General features: G+C 34.7%; 1 protein-coding gene across 1 annotated transcript in view; it reads right to left on the reverse strand.

Moving 5' to 3' along the window:
* Nucleotides 1–6,809: 6,809 nt before the first annotated feature.
* The window catches only part of LOC124453195 (cilia- and flagella-associated protein 61-like), a 32,656-nt gene continuing 16,576 nt past the window's right edge, over nucleotides 6,810–22,889 (reverse strand). Inside the window, exons 19-35 of the mRNA XM_047003950.1 lie at nucleotides 22,167–22,242; nucleotides 22,032–22,082; nucleotides 21,884–21,960; nucleotides 20,684–20,776; nucleotides 18,495–18,844; nucleotides 17,786–17,962; nucleotides 15,388–15,503; nucleotides 14,667–14,715; nucleotides 13,551–13,680; nucleotides 13,425–13,464; nucleotides 12,579–12,699; nucleotides 11,482–11,558; nucleotides 10,401–10,508; nucleotides 9,392–9,495; nucleotides 8,140–8,230; nucleotides 7,346–7,405; nucleotides 6,810–7,276 (exon numbers count right to left, since the gene is read on the reverse strand). Of these exons, the coding sequence (XP_046859906.1) occupies nucleotides 7,136–7,276; nucleotides 7,346–7,405; nucleotides 8,140–8,230; nucleotides 9,392–9,495; nucleotides 10,401–10,508; nucleotides 11,482–11,558; nucleotides 12,579–12,699; nucleotides 13,425–13,464; nucleotides 13,551–13,680; nucleotides 14,667–14,715; nucleotides 15,388–15,503; nucleotides 17,786–17,962; nucleotides 18,495–18,844; nucleotides 20,684–20,776; nucleotides 21,884–21,960; nucleotides 22,032–22,082; nucleotides 22,167–22,242 (1,861 nt within the window). The 3' untranslated portion in view covers nucleotides 6,810–7,135. The remainder of the gene's footprint in view (nucleotides 7,277–7,345; nucleotides 7,406–8,139; nucleotides 8,231–9,391; nucleotides 9,496–10,400; nucleotides 10,509–11,481; nucleotides 11,559–12,578; nucleotides 12,700–13,424; nucleotides 13,465–13,550; nucleotides 13,681–14,666; nucleotides 14,716–15,387; nucleotides 15,504–17,785; nucleotides 17,963–18,494; nucleotides 18,845–20,683; nucleotides 20,777–21,883; nucleotides 21,961–22,031; nucleotides 22,083–22,166; nucleotides 22,243–22,889) is intronic.

Consider the following 22,889-nt stretch of genomic DNA (forward strand, 5'->3'; position numbering starts at 1 on the left):
GCTATATACAACAAGTAGTCCCATTTCGCTGTGAAACTTGGTGCTGTATATTTAAATCATTGATTTAAATAGATTACTGTCTGCGGCTAGCAACTGAAGCGCAAGCGCTCCGATTGGTCAGAAAATGCAATTTACTGGCTGCCACTATGATAATCACATGCGTAATAAGATATGTGCTACACATAAAATTCTGTAGAGTTGGACTACTGTTTGTCACCATACTGTACTTTTGTGTTGTCCACACCACTTTCCACTGAAGCCAACTTCAAAGGTAGAATATGACAAAAATATTGCCAAAATCTTATCCATGTTCGCTTCTGGTTTGACAGCTCAATTCTCAGCCACTTCCACACTAAAACAATGTATTTTTGGTATTTTTTTATTTTTAGTTCATCATTTAAAAATGAAGTAATTATAATCAGGATTTTCACTGAAACAGCTGAGTACATTTTTGGCAATGAATTGTACAAATGTACTCTACTTCTGTAGCTCAAAGTAGAACAGAAGAGTCATTTTGATTTCAGAGTCATTTTGACTCTGAAAATGACTACCGCTAAGGTTGTCGAAACGTCAGTCAACAACAACAAAAACAATCCTTCTCAGGACTATACCAACCTGGACGATCTACATTTACAAACATGTAACGATACTCCCGGGTTCAAACCATTTACTTTTTATGGGTTGCGTTATGTTGGATTAAAATTTTGCGCTCGTTTGACCGGGCTTTATATTATTGTCACATCATAACGTTGAATTAACGTTGTTCATTGACGGAAATACTCACGTTATAATAGTCGTTGTTTTAACATTCAACTTAACATCTTAGAAATGTCGTCAATAAACATTCAGGCAACGTTTAATATTAAAGTTTTAACAACGCTCGAGTATAACGTTATCCATTATTAATCTGTATATTTGTTGTTCAAATGTCGAATGATTAGATTGGAGACCCATGCTTAGTTTGGGCAGCTAGCTCAATATATTATGGAAAATTTTCCATTTAAAAAGGATATTTTTATTGTAAAAAAGGGCACTATTTTTAAATTTGAAAGCTGGTGTGCGTGCCCACTGTGCCAACCTTTCTTATGTTCATTTAATTATTTGCTCTCAAAATATGATTCTTTTACATAGTTCATCAACGTTGTAATGATTACGCTGATCAATAATCAAAGTAATGTGGATTGCAAAGTAAAGCATAAATGTCAAACACTTTCTTCTTGATATTTTTGGGCTCTATAATTCTGAAACGTTGGCGCTGCAATATTGTATTCAGCTTGGCAACAAACATGGTATGAAATATTGATCACATGCAAAGTTGCAAAGCTCTGAACATGGAAAAACATCATCACAAACACGCATCAGGATTTTTGCTGTAAATGTAAAATGTAAACAAAGTTGCATTTTTAGGGAAATTCATTGAAATAAAATGCCCACAAGTTCGGGTTACGTCCAGATGCGAAACAATAACCAGACGCTGAACATGTTTGATAGTATATTGCACGAATAGTCGAACTCAAAAAGATAGAAACACTTTTTTCAAGATTAAATTATTGTAAGCATATAAAAACATTCTTTTGGGAGGAGCCGTAACTTTTATGCTCCTAAATATTTGCCAAACAGTACTTGATATTTGTATTTCTCATAATATGATAATGGCTTACTTGAAAAACTTCAAGAATAATCTGGAAATTTCAAGTCTATAACATTTAAGCATCATATACTAGCTTTGAATTGATCAAAACTTCATTCATGGGATATATTTATCAAAATAAGACCAGCTGTGACATTAATTTATTTAAACGACTACAATTCTGCTATATACTAAGCCCTTGATAACCGAGTTCGAGGTCTTTACGCAGAAATAACGGACCGAGGTCTTTTTGTACAGACTGAGCCCGTAGGGCGAGGTTTGTACAAAAAGACAGAGGTCCGATATATCTCAGTAAAGACCGAGAAAGCGAGGTTATTAAAAGGTTTATTATATGACATTAAACGAAGCTTGCTTTCTTCCTCGTCCTTGCTGTTTTTTACCAGTTGGCTTTCCCTTTTCTAGTTTTCGTCCATAAAAATAAATTCTATGTTTGTAAATGTAGATCGTCCAGGTTGGTATAGTCCTGAGAAGGACTGTTTTTGTTGTTGTTGAATGACGTTTCGACTACCTTAGCGGTAGTCACCTTCAGAGTCAAATGAGGAGTAAACGTCAGGTTAGCCGTATTTTGACGATCTGAATAGCCTCTTGTGTGTTCAACAGGGACTTATTTCTAAGTCCTGCCGGACTCAAAATACTGCTAACCTGACGTTTACTCCTCATTTGACTCTAAAGATGACTACCGCTAAGGTTGTCGAAACGTCAGTTAACAACAACAAAAACAGTCCTTCTCAGGACTATACCAACCTGGACGATCTACATTTACAAACATGTCGCGATACTCCCGGGTTCAAACCATTTACTTTAAAAAATAAATCGTTTCAAATTATATCGTCTGGATAGTTAAACTGTTTTCCAAGTGTCTTTCCTTTGAATTACATTCGTAAATGGTTTTTTGTTTCGTTTATTTCGCGTTATACTATTTGCTTTACGAAGTTTGTTTACATTTGATTTTAAAATTACGCGTTTTGACCGTGGTCGATACGGGAAAATAATGGAACGGCAAAAATGTTTTTGAGCCCATAAAAGCGCGCCAATTAGCCGGACGTAACGCTTACCATATAATAAATAGCTATTAATTACGATGGTTGTTTGAAGAACTTTTTTTTAAATATTTTTACACATTTATTTATAGCTACACAATCGTTCGGTAACGTTTTAATCTTTTGAAGTTTAGTTCCATTAATCACGTTTCTTTCTGCCAACATACATCTGAGCACTATTTGCTTTTTTAATTCACTGCCGCAGTCTTTCCAATTCTTCTTACTCAAAATCATAAAATCGGCTATTTTTCTTTTCGAAAATTTGTGAGAGTTATCGTCGTCAGAGTTATCGTCGTCGACATTTACGCTTTACAGCAACATGTATATGTATACTAAATATCTTCATCCAAAAAATGACTATTTGGATAATTACATACAGTACCTATATGATAATAAGTGGTTGATTCCTTTATTCCTCGTTCAAGTATGCAACAACACATTTTTATTTTTTGACGTTTACTTCCAATCCACCTATTACTACACAATCGCCATTCTTTTTCTGTCCAAAAATACTTAATTCTCTACTTCCTCGTTAAAAGTTAAACCCAGATTGTTGAAGGCTTTGCCACACATTCTTACCTGTTGAGCATATAGGTTATACATAAGTTGAACTAGAATACCTAAAAATTTTTGCATCGCTGCATTCACCAAGTTGTTTGAAAGATGCCAACTTCGGTTCTCTTCTTTATTATAAAGACAATTCGAACATTTTCTTTCTTTTAAACGAAACCCGAACGTCACACGACTTAATCGGCGAAATATACTTTAATAGCTCTTTTAAACAAATTCATTGTTTTATATACGAAAGATCAGAGGCGTATCCAGGGTATTTTGCGCCATGAAGATTAAATATTTATGATATACGATACATATATCCTGAAATATATGTCGGTAAAGAATGACATTAATGATATGAACATATAACTAATACTGTTAAAAGTAAAATTTGCCTGTGAAGAATAGCATAGGCATAGTAATCACGTGTTCATAATAGACGAAAACAGGCATTATAAGTTTATAACTGTCGCGCGTTTTAAACAGAATTGTACATTCCTTGTCAGATAACTAAAGTAAGGATGTTTGAAAAACTTTGAAAACATGAAGTTCTTAAATTAGGTTTTCTAATAAATTAAATCCCTCTTGTTCATATCTTATTGCCCACAAATTTCTTGTGAGACACTGCATTTTAAATTGTCTGCCTGTCGCTCTAATTTTAATTATAAGTTACAAAGACTCTTTTTCTTTATAGCAGGATTAAAAAAAATTTAAATGCAAATGTAGGAAATGCTTAAGGGCACTTCTGTACTTTTTGTAACCCAAAGAACTTTTTCTTCGCTTTATGATCATTTTAATGTAAAAATATCCTCGATTTTGTTTTTCTGTATTTTTTCCGTGTATTTGTGTTCTGCATGTATATGCTATTTAATATGTTGAGTCAGTTCCCATTATCTTTAAAATGTGTTTATTGCATGTTTTTTTTTAGATATTAATGATTCTTCATGTTCTTTAATTTTGTTAATGTTCTCTATATATTGTTATTCATGTTCTTTAGTAGCTAAATAAAATAGCCTATGCTTTCCAAAGTGGATTTTTTCTGTACTGATGATATTCTTTGTTCCCTTAGTAATTTCAATTTTCTTTTGCTTTATATATGTTTGATATATATTTATTCATAATTTTGGTTTTATTGTAAAGAATTCATGTTTCAAGTTATTTTACCGTATCTGTTTTAAACCTTTTTGATCGTCGAGTTGACATGTTTATTTAATCTTTTAAAATTATTATGAATTATTTTGTAACAGATAATTTCTACCAACCTCACCGAAGTCAATTTTGTAGAAAGACAACGTTTTATCCTAAAATTTTTCACCCGTATTTTATGATTGAAATATTATATCTGTAGATCAGCTTTTGTTTATTTAGCTCCTGTTTTTATTCTTTTTATCATAAATATTTTAAGGGATTTTGGTAATTATTGCGCTGTAACTTTTTTCAAACATATTTATAACTGATTTCGTGCATATTTATTGGTTTGAATTATGCAATGTTTCGATTTATTATTAATTTGCTTATAGTCATCATGAGCGTCTTAAGTTAACTTTTGTTTGGATTTTTATTAGAAAGTGGATTTTAATTGGCTTCATATATTTATCTATTAGTTTCACTTTTCATTTTTTTTTGTAAATTTTATCATTTACGATGAATTACGGTAGAAAACCAAGTCTGCTCTTTGCTTATTTGACAAGTTTTAAATATATAAAAGTATTTTAGAGTTCGTTAAGATTAACATGATGTATTTGCTCGAGGAAAATTTGAAAATGCACAAGTTCTTGCAGATGCATTAACACATAAATGATTACGGCTTTCAAAACAATAGAAACAACGGAAACATAAAAAATAAAATTGGAAAGAGGAGCACTGGCTTCCGGTTTAACTTTAGCCTCAGAAACATATGTCATATTTTGCTATAAATATACATTAGCTACTTTAATTTTTTGTCCTTTAATAGAAATCCCCCCGCTCTTTTGTTTTTAAACAATTTGGTTCTTTTAAGCCTCGGTCACACTGCACCCGGTAACGACCCGATAACGATGCAAAGAAAAATCGCTCGTTATTCAAACTCTTGTGTGCGGTCACATTGCAGCGATAACGATAACGATTTATCGTTAGTATGTGACCATTGAATTTCCTTATAGTTTATCGTTATCGTTTATCGTTATCGTCGAACAGTGTGACCGAAGCTTTAGTGTCCTTCTTTATTCTTCTAAACACTATTTTTTGTTCATGAAATCAACGAAGGACTTCCTTTGCAATGCTTCTATTTTCACAGCCTTTTTGCAAAAGGCAATATCAAATAATTACTTGAAGATAGTTATAGCATATAGCTACTGTCTTGCTTTTGAACGAGGCTCAAACATTGAGATTGCCAAAATTGTTGCACTCATTTTGAGAGGACTTTTTTTTTTACCTAAAAACTAATGTATCTACAAGAAGGATTGCTATTACTTTTAGACAAACTAGAGGATGCAGAAACACATAAGTGTTGACAAACTTTTGGAAAGTTTTGATGAAATTATTGTTTTCAAGTGACTTTTAAATTGTTTTTGATAGACCCCGTAATTTTCCCAAGTAAAGTAAATTGTTAAGTTGTAGGACGTAGACTTTTTCATCATTTACAGTAAATATGGGGTGATGGTGGTGTTCCTCAACTTGACAGTTTTTCTCAAATACCAGCCTATGAGAAATTTTCTTATAATCAAATGAATGGTGCATGCTGTCACTTTTGTTTCGCCTTTGCTATAAGGATGTTTTAAATGTATTTTGAGTAAATGCGGACAATTAAATTTGACGATAGTTTTGCTATGATTACATGTTTGTAAATGTAGATCGTCCAGGTTGGTATAGTCCTGAGAAGGACTGTTTTTGTTGTTGTTGACTGACGTTTCGACAACCTTAGCGGTAGTCATCTTCAGTTGTTCTTTTTTGACTCTGAAGATGACTACCGCTAAGGTCGTGAGAAATGTCAGTCAACAACAACAAAAACAGTCCTTTTCAAGAGTGTTTTATTATTGACTTTGGCAATCTGATCTTCCACCTCGGGCCCGACTTGCTCTTCATTTACCTCGAAATGTAGCCAATTTCTTTGTCGTTATCAAATTTTTTGATTTTGTGCTCTGAATTCCCAAGCAATAACACCATGTCACTTTGTTCGTCGTCGTCGGACTGTGTTCGTTTATTTTTAGTGTTTTCAGGTTCTTCATCCGCAGACGCGCTGCATGAAGAAACAGTCGCTTGGCCGGAACGTTTTTCGTCGCTCTCGCATTAGGTCAGATAACAGCCCTCTGAGCGATGTGGAACCCATCCTTAATGTTGTCCGACAAAGCTTCATAGTGATCTTCTATGCTAGTTTGTAATGTATTCTTATTTCCTGATTGGTTCATAGCGATGTTCTTGTGTTCGTGAACACTTTCAACTGTATGTTTTGTCGAATATTTAATAGTGCAGCAAATAATATGCTAGCATAAAAATTCGTGACTATCCAAAAGCTGGATATAACGCGCAATGAGTGCTGGGTACTTGTCGCGCAATCTCATGTGATTTACTTGTGACGCAGCACGACAAGGTAATAGAATTATAATTCCGCATTGTAATATCTGCAGAAAATAGCACAAAGAAATTCACGATAATACAATCTCACATATGGCAATTATATTATGAAAGAAAATCGTTCTTCATCATACGATCCAAGAAAGACGACTATGCTTTGTTTAAGGGCTTTGTGTTAGTCTCGCGTGATTTATACGTAATCTCGCGATAATACAGGAAAATCCCAATTTTAACCTCTGGTTTACCATCATTATCAAATGCAATGTGAGATATTTACAAAATGTAAAGTTTTGCTTAAATTAAATAGAAAAGAAAAAAATACGAGAATTTAAAAATATCAGACCATACCAGGTCGTGCGTACATCGGCAGATTAGCAGAATTATAATTAAGAAAGTTCAACAATGTTTTCTCGACTTCAATTCTTGCAGAAGAGCTCATGTAGGTGCTGCTCAAATCATCGCGATCGACTGGAGATAGCTGAGAAAAAAATATAGAGAATAAGACAACACATTTCTGTTTCTAAGCAACATAAAAACACAGACTAACCTCCAAATCTTCATCAATCATTCTCTTTACCATTTCTTTCATACTCTCACAATCTTCACCCTACATATAAATACATCAAAATCAAAGAGTGGAAAGACTGTGTTCAAATACATAGACATGTGCTATACCCCCCCCTCCCATATATTCCCTATATTCCCTACCCAAAAGCAAAAACAACTGAAGGAAATGTTAACTTCATGAAAATCAGATACTTTTATTTCTTATGTACTTTTAGAGCAAAACAACGTATTCTGGTAAACTCTACGTTATTTGAAACTGTGCAATTGCATGAACATTACTCATGCCAAAACCAAGTTTTACCACTAATTTCTATCAATCTAGATGTCCCTTCTAATCCATCTAATCGATAAATGCTGCTTACATAGATTTGTCTTGCTATATGTTGTACTTTAGTTGCATTTGCAGGTGTCAGAAGCCATATGAGCATAATCAAATGCAGAAAGAAATGGAATACGATCAAAAAGTCTGACGACCGTATTCTAAAATCCCACTAACACTCACACTCATTCAGTGTGACAAAGAAGTCGCGTTATCCAGAGTCACAGGCAAAATTATTTCCCTATGTTAAAAGTCAAATCATCATTCCCAAAGGTGCTCTACACTTTACATTGATGGAATATTTTTAACGGGTGTAAAACTACATGTGTTTTACAATTCTAAGTATTGACATGTGGTTTTGACATTCTAACTGAAAAACAATATTGAAAACAATGCTGAATGTGAGAAATATCAGACCAGTGCCATACAACACCATTAAATTTAGCGCTTTTCACCTTTGCGTTGGAAAGTATTTCACGTATTTCATTCTTTAGATCTTTAAAGCGATCGTGAAACAAGGCCACGCACCAGCTTTCCCGGAAGAAACTGCAACAGAAGATAGATGAAAATCAGTGACGATGATCATGAATGATGACTATATCAGCGGTTGCTTTATGAATCACGCTCGCTATGAAAATTTAAGACCCACCAATGTTTGGTGAGACAAATAATGAGTTGTTATCTAAAAAGCCGCGAGACTTTGAGATTTGCTTGTAAAAAAACATAAAGGTTTACTTTAATGTGATAAAATAAACTGTAGATGTTCCATCTTAAGAGAGTATTTATTAAGTATCTTTGCACATATTGCCGTGATGAAACACTAAAATTAGGAAGACGTATAAAAATCTAATTGAAGTTTGTAGCTTGCCTGCTGAAGGTCTCCTACTGGTCTAGCCCAGCAAATAAAGTTTGCGCTGGTGAAACAGCAACTTTAATGTATTGAATATTAAACACTTCTTCTAATTTTTAATAAGCATGAAATGTGCCTTTCTTCTAATTCTTGCATTCAGGCGCAAGTTTCCGCGATATTTAGCATTCAGCTTTGTATGTAAGAAGAAAATGACATCCAGGATAATTTTAAGAAGGGGGGAGAGGTGCTCTAGTTTTTGTAAAATGTCGTTCAGTCAGTCTACTTTGGATTTGATTTCGATGACTCGTTTGTTGATGTTGGCTATATGATTCTTACGAAATGCGAGAAATGGTGGTTCAATGGGTCCCAACTACCGCATTCTTCCCCTAAATCGATCAATGGAAGAATCTGTATAGAAACGCTGCACTATGAGCAGCACAATATAGCATAATTTTCTTTTTACAAGACAGTTTGGAAATTGTGTTTTCAACAGAGGAGTAGATTAAGGAATGCTTAGCGCATAACTAATAACGCGTGTAATTATCATAGTGGCAACCAGTCAATTGCTTTTTTTGACCAATAGGAATGTTGAAACAGCTAGCCGCAGCCAGCAATCTCATTAAATATACAACAGCCGGTTGCACAGCGAAGTGGATCAACTGTATATTCCCTATAGTGTGTTTGAAAGACCGCGAGACTCACAATTGAATCGTGACACTTGGCAGGTCTGAACTTTGTTCTCTTTGTTCTCTTACAGCAAAAGCGATAGATTTTCATAGAAATGAATGATGGTAGTGGTGTCAAATTTGAATAGCAAGACTTAATTTTCGCGCTAAGAATTTCTGCTGGATCTATACCTGTAAAAATCCGTTATCAACCCTTCTCTATAGCGTTGCTTTAAATTATTTAAAAATCTTGCATGGACGCCATAAAGACAGATAAGGTTTTCGACATCGATTTTCTAAAGTGTAAACAGATAAATGTAAAGAGGATATTTTCGCGTCTTACAATAAACGTTGTTCTAAATTGTTTTAGAAAGAACAGCAGAACATCTAAATAGACCTAGTGAGCAATTAAACATTGTCTAAGAGTGGCGAGGAATTAGAAAACGAATTTATAAGATAGAAATTTTCTAGGAAGATTTTCCACCTTTCACCTTCTTAGCATTTCTATGTTTTCTAAATTTTAATACCATATTAGTTACAATTACAAAATCCTGTAAAAAATGTTAATACTTCGTCAATTGATCTACTCAGAGTTTTTATTTCAGGAATTGAAGCAATAAAAATAAAATTATATAGTTATACAAAAGGGTTTAGAAGAGTAAGATATTTTAGGGTTCCCCTCGTCTTTACGAGCAACTCCTGCTCCTTGAGAATACGCTTTCCTACAAATTCTTTAAATCTTCAATAAGTACACTTTGATAGACAAGGAAAAGGATGTTGGGATGAAACAAAACTAAAATCTAGTTATAATCATCCACTCTCGTTTTAATCATAAATTATAAAAAAAACACGAAACGCATGTGATGATTGGTCTACAGCTGTGTATGCATTAGCCAGTGCAAACCCACCAGTAGCCAGTCATCAGTAGCCTATCAGTAGCCAGTGCAAACCGATGAGTCCAACTAATTGAATCAACCAAAGAGAATTTGCTAATCAATCATGTATACACATTGGACAAAAAATTAAAACGTGAAATTTGTTTGTTTTGCACTTTTCTGGTATTTTCTAAAAGAATTAAGTAATGTTTTTCGTATTTGCACTGGCTAATGCAAACCTTGGAGACGTTTGTTAGAGCTCTCGAGCATGTGCAACCCTCGACCTTCAGTGTGAGGCTTGCTTTGACCCTCTTAAGTCGACAAACCTGTTTTGAAAAGCACGTGATTGTCTCGATACTGTCATATTGATTGATATGTAGGCGAAAATATCCTCTATCTTCGTCACCCGCCGCACCCGTAGTCAAGACAAAACCCTGTGAAAGAAAGAAGATTTGATGACGTCATGTCATCTAATGCTCACGCGCTCAAACAAAATTTCCTGGAGCTTCCCCTTAATCGAAGTATATCGAACCAAATTTTTTATTGTTGTTTGCGTTAAAGATGTATGAATGTATCATACAGGGTGTCCCAAAAAAAAACGGAGCCAGCAAAGATTATTAAGTATGCGAAATGATTATGCACAAAACAGTTGGAGGAAAAGCTTTTTATCAATAATTTTGCCCAATAAATTTTTTCAGCACATAGGCGAAGATTTAAAAAGAAAATATGACCATGCAGTGAAAAGTTTCAGTATCTTCGAGACTAAACGACGTGTCAACAAAATGTAAACAACTGTGCACACTTCTTTACACTTATAAAATGTGAAAAGATCAGAATTTTCTTTTGTAGAGAGTCTTGTATCATTTACAGATCGGTGTTTATGATTTATAAAGCATATTTACCAATATACGTCCGCAGTTTTTTAAAGCAAAATTTATACAAAGCAATACGAGTACAAACTTCCTCGGGCCATTCCCTTACACGGTCAAACTTCTCGCGAATAGTTGTACTAGTACTTTTTTGTTAAGTTCACTATTGTTGGATGCGATAAAGACAAGGGAAATGTAAAAAGTTTATGACACGAAATTTTAAAATAGAATTTTCTGATTGCAATGTAAAGACGAAATAAAATGGCCGAACATATTCTTCAATAAATATTTCAGTAAATAAATCAAATCTACTGAAGAAGTTATACTGTCCTTTTATACTTTTTTTTTTGCAATAAAATAAAGAAAAATTGGCGACCAAATTTCGTGTCAAAAACACTTTTGACAAGACGTGCATATGAGTTCTAAGGAAATGCAAACCAGCATTTCTCATTATAAATGCTCCATGACCATGCACTGAGTTAAGTATGGTAAAGACACCTATAAAAATGAGTTGAAAAGAAGTAAACAGTTTACTAACGTAATCGTGTTGAGCCATCAAGGAATCCAATGCTATGGACAGTGAAGGTTTACCAATATGAAGGTAATGAAACGGACCTAGATAAGACACGTGATATACACGTGATTAATTTTTCTAAAAAATTGACAATAAAGTCATAGTTGAATAAAGAAAACTCTGTCGTTGATGCTCAAAGGAAACGATGGTTGATTAAAATGTTCTAATTGGTTTTAAATAGTTAAAAGTCATCTTCTAGAGGGCCTACATCGTTTTGCAAATCAAGGCGACCAGATAACTGTGGACCTCTATTTTAAAAATTAAGAGCAATTTAGCACCAGATTAAGGAATGCTTAAAATAACTTTGCTCTTCCAAGGCAATTATTTACTTTGGGCAATTTTTTTTAAGGTTGAATGTGAAATGTGTTATCATTAGGAATGTGTAACGATTATAGGTAGCTATTGCCGTTACATTTATGCATACAACAATATACGACCAATTGGAACACCATAAACGTAAATAGTTGTTAAATATTAGTAAAATGGTACCGTGCTTAAACAGATGAATATTGAGAAACAAAAACTTTGTTTATGACAAGTATGAAACACATAAAAACCTTGCTTTTCTTTGAATACATAAAAGTCCTGAATTTTTTCTCATACGCAAAAATGGATCTGCATGACTGTTTTGCACATCGAGAATATAAAATCATGAAATGGAATTAGCGTGTGAGCTCTTCTGGGGTGTGGAGTACAGGGGAGTGCCAACCCCATTTTTTCTGATTTGATAAACTTAGAAAATGGAAAGCGTTCTGTATGCCATTATTACTATTATTATTAAAAGCTAGAAAAATGCAAGGTGAAATTTGGTGAGAGTGCTAGTTACAGATAATCTCCGTTTGACGGGTCTGCTAACACACAACGGCACCCTGAGAAAATTTTCAACCCTGATAGATAAGGGGAAACCCGCCCCTAGAATTTTTGATTTTAAGCCCCACCACGTTGGACCATAACTACGAAGAACATTTCGCTATACCGCGGGAATATGATTGAACACCACGTGATGAGAAATAACCAATCAAACTACCCCAAATAAGAGTTTTGTTTAAGGTGATAGTTACCGGGTAGTATTGCGTATTGAATCTTTGGTTCTTTAAAAACGGGAATGAGAGTTGAACTTTCACGGGAGGTTTTGGAAGCTTGTAACGTTGGATCAAATAGATAAAGTAAGCACTCTGCAAGCTGGAAACAACATACGGGGTTTTTATACATAAGTCTCGTTAAATGTTTATAGAAGTAGATCGTCCGGGTTGATGAAGTCCTGAGATGGAGTGTTAGTGTTGTTAATGACTGACGTTTGGATAATCTTAGTGGTAGGCCACACGAGCACCAACAGTCCTTCTCAATGCTGCACTAACCTGGACGATTTTGCTATGTATTTAATACAGATAAAGGGAAAAAGGCATTGAATCATTCTAATAACTTTTAACGCGCCTTTATAGGCCTCCTGAAGTAATGATTTGATGTTTGAACATTTAAAACAGCATTCATAAATAATCATTAAATACTTTCGACAAATAGTTCAATATCTACCATTAAACTTTATTAATTAAGTCGGCGATTCTCGAGATGAAACAAAACTTTCAAATTACCTCATTGAAACTTACAAGCAAATGATCAAAATTAATTTTTAAAGTAAATTAAAACCAAATAAAAGATGTAAGGTCTACATCAGGTCCTCTTTGAGTTTTGTTTAAACTTAATTTCACATTGGGAAAAAATTATAGCTACCTATATGCTGACAAAAACGTAGTCTTCATATGCAAGTGTGAATAAAATAGTTTCATGACTAGTATGACCGTTGCTCATGATGATATACTAAGCACGCGTGGAAGATGAAAATTTTTAAAATGCATCAAAAGTCTCTGATTAACACTAAACCCACATAAATATTCGAGAGAGCTTACCAATCTACCAACTTCATTCGAATTAAAATTCGCATGACTCCTAGTAAGGGAAAAAGAAATGACGTCATCATTTGGAACGTGGAATTTAATTAAAAAAAGAACGAATGAAAAATAAGTAGATCTTACCATGAATCAACATAATATCGCCGCGAAAATTTTGTCAACGAGCCTGCAGCACGAATCGCCGGATCATTTGTGTAAAAATCTCCGTCAACAACAAGTTTACCATCATACACCAAACAACTGTCGTTAATGGCTTAAAAATGAAATTCACTCAATGAGCACATGCAACAAGTTGGCTAATCAATAGGGAATAACTTTTGTATATGGTCTGCGAATGGGCATCAGGTCAGGCTGAGATATGAATGGTTTATGCTGGAATTATTTAACTTGTAGGTTAAATTTATAGGTTTCTGTTGAAATTTTAAAAAGGAAATGGAAAGAACACTTGAAACGGCAGAAAAAACTTCTTCAAAAAATTTGTTCTTCGGTGCTTTTATTTTGAAATATTTTGTTGAATATGACATTGAACAGTGAACCGAGAGTGTCAAATGGAACACTTTTCTAATTTTTTTTCAATACAGCAGAGTGGAAACAATTGCTTGCTTTTGACTTTAGAAACTGTATGGAAAATGCAATATTGGAAGAATTTTATTTATCAATGAATTTTGCACAATTTTCAATTATGTTAATAAAATGTGTGTTTCAAACCCTGAAGAAAGTCATTTCTAGTCTAAAGTTTTCCATTAACAGAATAGCATATGACATGGGCACTGTTAAAACTTTAAATTTCTGACTATTGTCTTGTGATACTATTAAGTACTTGTAATTCTATCTAGTAAACTATTGTATAATACCAGTAAACTATTGTATAATACCAGTTAACTATTGTATAATACCAGTTAACTATAGTGTAATAACAGTAAGTTACTGCCTAGCATGGCTAATACCAGTAAACTCTAGAACACTAAACTTTTCACAGGCTGCAAAGATATCTAAGCATTTAATGCATCATACGCAATTGTTCTTGCTGCAAAACATACTGTCACAATTTGTATCATTTATATCACTGGCAGTTTTATTTGGGTTATTTTATAGAATCTGGTGCTTTATTTTTGAAGACTAAAACAATTTACGAAACAATCACTATGACTTTATTTAGTCTTGCTAAAGCAACATTCCACTTTTAAAGTTGAAGTTCATATAATTCACGCACCGAAACGTTTGTAAGGATTTCCTCACCTTTAAAGGCTTGATAGTCAACATTCTTGTCTTGAAAACAGAAAAACGCCTAGATGTTAATGAAGAAAAACAAACAGTTCGGATGTCATACAGTTATAGCTCTACCAAAATGAATGAAATCCACCGCTATGACATATGTAAGTGCACCAAATGAAAGCAACATTTATTCTGTTTTGATAAAAAAAACATTCATCGATTCAAGCTAACGATCGAGTTTCTACTCTAAAGCGCCCACATGCCACTTTATTCATAAGGGGGGGGGGGAGGAGGCGGAAGGCATGTACAAAAATAAAATTGGGGCGTTTTTAGAATAGTTTAATGTCTCAGCAGGTAAAATTAACAACAAATGCGGTTAACGTAGAATGTCGTTTGAATCAGCAAACACTTCGGCAACATTTGAGAATCGTCAAGAACGATGTTTTATGATGTTCGCACTTTGAATTTTCGAATGTATCTAATATCATACAACATACAGAAAACATGCTATTTCTAAATTCAAACTCATAATTCATAGGATCCTCTCCCGCTATTTGTATTGTCCTTCCTTTAAGTCTTAATAGTTAGTGCTTAGCTTTATATGGCAGTTATGGACAACAATGTACACTGAATTCACATTTTATGTTTCCCATAAAAGCCAGACCAAGAATTGCTTATAATCGGGTAAATGAAAACTAGGCACAAGGACAGACAGCAATAACTACGAATTTAAGTGGTATAGTACCTGACAATCTAGTATTAAAGGTTTGTTAGCGGATGTAAACGTTGCATTCTTCAACAGATTTGATTCCTCTCCATGATTCCATCTTGCAAGAGTGTAATCATCATGAAATTCAACACCTGTGAAAGAGATGACTCTGATCGCAAAAATTTTTACTGTAAATTGACCTGATGCTCTTGCAAATATTGTATGCATAAATGTTTGAATATAGTGAATATAAGTGATTATTTAATAGCCATAAGAATTTGAACAATTTTATGGGTCAAGAGCTTTGATCTATAAGAGGACATAAACAAGGAATTGACGATGTCACAGAAATTTCTCGTCCTTGAATTACAAACGAACGGCGAAACTATTGGAATATCTACTAGTATTTATCCCTGAATGGGCAAATGCAGACATTGAGAATACCTAGTTGGAGGAGTAGACGTATTTCAGCTAAAAACTTTGTACTTTGTCTTCGATAAGACAATTTCAACAAAATCGATAAGCCATTGCTAGTCTATTAGCAAATCATTATATAGCACGTGATGTAATCTAAGCTAGCCAATAGCACTTCTTTTAAAAAAATGCGTGATGGGTGTTTGGGTGATGGGAATTCTTGTTGTAATGTCTTAAGTGGTTTGTTAGTGACTCTTATATCATATTTTTGCAAGTGACGTGTTAGTGTTTCAGTCAGTCTTTTATGTAAGGAAGAACTGCATAGCAAAACTTTATAATTATGGCAGACTGGACTAACCAGAGCAGCAGATAACAACTTAAAACCACTTCCAGCACATTATAAAATTCTTTTAAAAAACAGTAACTATACCTATCACATAGAACAATATATCATAATAATTTATTTCGACATTTTTTATTTATGTAGTTATATAGTATTACATCCCATTCATTTCTTTTATAACCCGTCGAAGGCGGGTTTGTACACAGACTGCCGAAAAACTTTGTTTAATAAAATTTCATATCAGTGAACGTTTGACTGCATTAAGCATTTCTTTTATCCTTTACATCATGTACGCGTGTTATTTGCAAAATCTCGACTTTTTTAATATTCAAAATGTTGGGGAAACAAAAACTTATTTTCCAGTTAAAAATGGGAATTTTCCCGGTTTTATTACATAAAAATATCACTTGTGGAAAGAACAAAAAGTGATCATTCGTTTCGGCCGCTCGTGGCCACTCTTTAAGTTTTTATCACAAATGACGTTATCACAAATGACGTTATCACAAATGACGTTATCACAAATGACTTATCACAAATGACGTTATCACAAATGACGTTATCACAAATGACTTATCACAAATGACTTATCACAAATGACTTATCACAGAAAACGGTTAAATGTAATCTACTTTTGAAATCGCTTCTTGCGATTAGTGTACCCTTACACATAAAAGAGTTACAGGCAAGTTGCATCTCTGAAAGCCATAAAAAAGCAACACAAACACAATATCCTCGTGAATGGTTGAATATACTGATATACTGTGCAAAACGTAACAGTTTAGCTACGTTAATGTTCGCGATGGATTATTGTCAGATCTCATGTTAAGAATTAGTTGTTTTAAGAAACTTAAATAGTACTTTGAAAACGTATTTGCAAAGGAAAATGACTACTAGAACCATAGTAGTTCGAAAAATAACTGTTGAAAAGCAAAATAAAAATAAACTACACGAAACGATGTATTTCGGCCGAAATTCGCCAAACGTATTTATGATGGTTTTGTTGGAGGAGTGCTCTAGTTTTGATAAGATTTAGGTGGCTATATGCTGCCATAGCATGCAAGACTTTTTGTCGCATTACCTTTTTATTACGATTGAGAGATTTTGAGATGTTTACTTCAACACACGCATTGGCTCAGAATCATTTTGACGGTACATTATTTTATGCAATTGAACACGATCCAAAACGACTAATTTTACAGTCAAATGTAAAAAAACTTCGTAAAGCAAACAGCAAAACGCCACAAAAAATGAAACAAAAAACGAATGCGAGTCGAACGAAAAACACTCGAAAAACAGTTTAACTATCCATTACAATAGTGATTAACTATCTAGAAAAGTGAAAGCCAACCCGTACAAAATAGCAAGAACGAAAAAAAAAGCAAGCTTCGTTTCAGGTCAAATAATGCACTATAAGAAACCTTTCATTAACTTCACTTGGTCGGTCTGTATCAAAAAGTTCTGCCTGATATTTCTCCTTAAAGACCTCGAGCTCGGATAATAATGCCTTATTAATGTTCTCTGAGAAAATTGGCAACTCTTCGGCAACCCCTCCAGCCAGGGCTAGAATGAATGTGCACCCCCTTCAAACACCTTTCTAAATCCATACCCGAAAGGGATCGTAAAAAGAGTTCGATCCTTGAAAAGAGGACCACAAAAAGATTGATGTACATAAAATACCTTCATTTGCAAGGCACTTCTTCATGAAGTGATCTATTTCCGGATTGTTGAAACATGAAGGGGAGTTGTTTTGTGGAGGTTTTACCATAACTATTCTAGAACCAGGAACACCACGTGTCAACAAGCTTTCCATAAATGTATAAGCTGCTAAAGGAGCGCCATAAATGACTGCTTTACCTATGGAATAAAGAAATGTATGAAGCTACCACGGTTAGACATGTTTTAGACAAGAAATGGCTTGTATTATGATATAGATACTGATACTTTCAAATAGTTTTGGCCGTGTGAAAAATCGTTTCGCAATGGCTGACCGCTGACAGCCAATGAAAGAACGCAAAGACGTCAATTTCGCTCCACGCAAGACGGCAGGAAAAAATATAGGTGATTTCATCCTCAGCAATTTTTTCCCTGCGCATTTTGCGCTGCAAGGCTTTTTTACCTTTAAATTTTGTTGAACTACGTTTGTTGAAGAGTGCCTGATTGCTTTAGAATTCTTTTTTGAAAAAAAATGAGCAAATTTTAATAGGAAACGTCTTGTATTCTTTTGAATGTTCTATTGAAACTTTCATACCGCACTAGCTGTGAATGTTCAATCAATCGCAAATCATATATATTAGTTGGGGAATCTCAGTATTATCAAAATGAAGAAATTACACAATGAGCTGGAGTTGGGCAGTTGAATGGTATGAACGCTATATTTTTTGCGTACCTTGTGCTGGGATAAAAGATGTCTCGATCCAGTGTATTGTACTAAGAACATCGCGCTGTGAATTGATCGTATAAACATTGCAAGGTATATCGTTAGCCCTGGTTAAATGTCGAGTTGATTTTATTGGAATCTCAGCTGTAGTGACCAACGTGTCGACGTCGGCGTCTGTTGGAACAGCATTTTGAAACTGTTCACCGCAACACAACACGAGGTAGTCATATGGTACTTCATGTCCTCGACATGTCTTGATCACCTTCTGTTTTCGATCGATTGCGACCAAACGGTCTTCAATGATGTTCACCCATGTTTTTAGGGACATCTTACTGTAACTGTCTCTTGCATAACAACAGCTACACCCCAAGCATAATAATATCACTGAGTTTATTTACTAACTGGGGTGGTGATAAGTGAGCATTTGATAGAGAGCAATTCTTTTGGAGTAGTAATGATAAAGTCGACATATTACTGTGTTGAAACGATGTAATAACGCATATGAAAGTAGAGCGACAGTAAAGTCTTAAATATAGTCTAATGATGAATTTGTAAAAAATTCGAAATATAACTGTAAAAATGAAAATTGTCTTGTTTATTTCACAAATATTGATTTAAACATGCACCTTTTATTCGGAGTATGTTGCTTATTACTTTTCATGAAATTGTCGGCTTGCCAGTAACCAATTTTAGATTTTAGTAGAGAAGAGACACCTGAAAGTGTGTAACGACGGTAGTGGATTCTAATAGAATAGAGACACCTAAAAGTGTGCGAGGACGGTAATGGACTTTTTTGGGGTAGAGACACCTAAAAGTATGTAAGGACGGTAATGGACTTTTTTAGGGTAGAGACACCTGAAAGTGTGTAAGGAGGGTAATGGATTCTAGTAGGGTAGACACACCTGAAAGTGTGTAAGAACAGTAATGGATTCTAATAGGGTAGAGAAACCTGAAAGTGTGAAAGGACGATAATGGATTCTAGTAGGGTAGAGACACCTGAAAGTGTGTAAGGACGGTAATGGATTTTGTAGGGTAGAGACACCTGAAAGTGTGTAAGGACGGTAATGGATTCTAGTAGGGTAGAGACACCTGAAAGTGTGAAAGGACGGCAATGGATTCTAGTAGGGTAGAGACACCTGAAAATGTGTAAGAACAGTAATGGATTCTAATAGGGTAAAGAAACCTGAAAGTGTGTAAGAACAGTAATGGATTCTAATAGGGTAGAGACACCTGAAAGTGTGTAAGGACGGCAATGGATTCTAGTAGGGTAGAGACACCTGAAAGTGTGTAAGAACAGTAATGGATTCTAATAGGGTAGAGACACCTGAAAGTGTGTAAGGAGGGTAATGGATTCTAGTAGGGTAGAGACACCTGAAAGTGTGTAAGGACGGTAATGGATTCTAATAGGGTAGAGAAACCTGAAAGTGTGAAAGGACGGCAATGGATTCTAGTAGGGTAGAGACACCTGAAAGTGTGGGGACGGTAATGGATTTTGTAGGGTAGAGACACCTGAAAGTGTGACAGTAATGGATTCTAGTAGGGTAGAGACACCTAAAAGTGTGTAAGAACAGTAATGGATTTTTGTAGGGTAGAGACACCTGAAAGTGTGTAAGGACGGTAATGGATTCTAGTAGGGTAGAGACACCTGAAAGTGTGAAAAGACGGCAATGGATTCTAGTAGGGTAGAGACACCTGAAAATGTGTAAGAACAGTAATGGATTCTAATAGGGTAAAGAAACCTGAAAGTGTGAAAGGACGATAATGGATTTTTGTAGGGTAGAGACACCTGAAATTGTGTAAGGACGGTAATGGATTTTTTTAGGGTAAAGACACCTGAAAGTGCGTAAGGAGGGTAATGGATTCTAGTAGGGTAGAGACACCTGAAAGTGTGTAAGGACGGTAATGGATTTTATAGGGTAGAGACACCTGAAAGTGTGTAAGGACGGTAATGGATTTTATAGGGTAGAGACACCTGAAAGCGTGTAAGGACGGTAATGGATTTTTATAGGGTAGAGACACCTGAAAGTGTGTAAGGACGGTAATGGATTTTTATAGGGTAGAGGCCCCTGAAAGTGTGTAAGGACGGTAATGGATTTTTATAGGGTAGAGACACCTGAAAGTGTGTAAGGACGGTAATGGAGTTTATTATTATTCATGATTTTGTGCTTCACTATGTCTCACTGATTTATTATACAAACCTGGATGGACGCATGTCATCTGAGCATTTGTCGATATCGCTTGGCAATCCTTCCGGTGATATAAGCGAAATGTTCTTGAAATGAAGATGTGGACTAAAATATAAAATATGACATATTATTTGCTAGCTAAGACTATTTATGTGATTTTATTGTATGGCTAGCGTCACTTCCTGTAAATGGTGGGCTTTGATTGGTGCAGAAACATTTTTCCGGTCCATTATTTTTCCGTGTTGGACTACAGTCCTATAAATACGCGTATTTCTTGACAAAAAATATTGACAAAACGTAACCAAATTTTCTAAAGCAAAAAGCAAAACATAAAAAAAACGAAACAAAAAACCATATGGGACTGTGACTCGAACGAAAAATTCTCGGAAACTGAGCTTAATCATCCTGACGACACAAGTTCAAACGATTTGCTTTCACTGACGAAAGCTAAAAGAAGTGAAAGCAAACCCGTAAAAAAAAGCGAGGGAAAAAAATATAAGACCTCGTACTTTAGTGCAGAAAAGAATTTTTCGAAAGGTTTCGAAAGTAGTCCAAGGCCAAAGGACGCTTTTGAGGCTGAGTGAACATATTATTAAAGTACGGATCGACATAAACGGTAAATAAAGTTTTTTTTCAATATTTTTATAATGAAAAAATTTGCGCTTTAAAAGGGCCGATGTGCCGCTCGTTCGTACTGAAATTGGATTGTTTTCAACAAACTGCACTTCGTCTGAATGGTAAAATTCACTATCCTTTGAATACACTTTGCTTTCTCTATGAAAATTTGAATCGCTTTCTAAAATTCAAATCACATTTGATAATTTGCATTTCACTTTGTACACAAACACATTGCAAAAAATATCAGTTTTGGACCGCAGGGAAGATATCGTAAAAGGCTGCCCGCTGCTGCAGACATTCAGGGGCCGGTTGCAAGAAGCCTGCCTGGATGGCGATGTCCATTGGATAGAAAAAATTTCAAAATTGTAAAGACTTATATCTTAGAAGCCATATTGCATTCCAGTGATTGCTCAGTTTAAATCATATATTTTTCCCTTTCATGAAGTTTTTAAACGTATGAAAAAATTGTTATCCAGTGGATAGCGCTATTCGACCTTCGTGCTACCGCCCTCAGAATTACATGCAATGCACATGTCACACACGTGACGGAGAATTGCCCTTCAACAATCAACACATTTCCACCAAGATACAAACCAGAAGCAAAATTTTTCCAGAAATGAAAGTCCAACATCCGATGCACCAACGACAACAATCCTCGCATTGATTATAACCTAGAAAGACAAAAACTACAAACGTACTACTTCGATATCACAACTAAACAATTGTGTTTCAATGAATATACCTTCGGCTCTAAAGTTAACTTTCTGTTCAAATGGTATATCGCAAAAGGTTCCTAATAGGTGAATAATTGCGTAAAAGAAAAAAAATCTCGAGAACCGACGTTGAAAATAAGAAACATCAAATATTTTAATCGCACCTGTTTCATGAGAACATTCTTAAACGGTGCATTCTTTCCAAGAACTTCTTCATCATAGATGATTTGACGCCGACCTCTGAAAAGATTATAATCAACTTCAAAACTGGAGTTGGAGGCTTTTGCACCTTCATCAACTTTTCCAAGAAGATCAGAGGATACTATTTAAGGGAAAAGTTAACCACTCCTGCTTTGTTGGTATACAACGAGAATGACGCCAATAATCTAAAAAATAACTCACAGACGCTTTTCCCACCAATCTATGATAAACTAATTTCTTCATCAGTGGCAAACTTATTTTTTCATGAATGGTAAATTTATTTCTTCATCGATGAAAGAGAAAAGTAAAATACTTCAAATAAATCAATCAGGGAAATAGAAATGCTGCATTGGAATAGTTATGAGTTGAATTTGAAAACCCACCCACTGAGTGTGATAATGCTTTGAGAATACAGGCAGAAGTTTTCGACTCAAACCAGCGAAATCCTAACTATATAAATTATGAGAAATAAAATGGAGATCTACCTGCATTGGGACTTATCTCACTCAACGATTGATGCTCCTCCATGATTATTCCCAATGGAATTCAATCCCTTTTTTATTTATACATCTAATACAAAAACATTCTTTTCCTTGGAATTCATCGCCACCGGCTTCCTTTCCCACTAACATCTATCCCCACTAACATCTATCCCCACTAACATCTTTTGCATTGGGATCTATCCC

Source organism: Xenia sp. Carnegie-2017, unplaced genomic scaffold, assembly GCF_021976095.1.
Source record: "Xenia sp. Carnegie-2017 unplaced genomic scaffold, XeniaSp_v1 HiC_scaffold_25, whole genome shotgun sequence".
NCBI lineage: Eukaryota > Metazoa > Cnidaria > Anthozoa > Malacalcyonacea > Xeniidae > Xenia > Xenia sp. Carnegie-2017.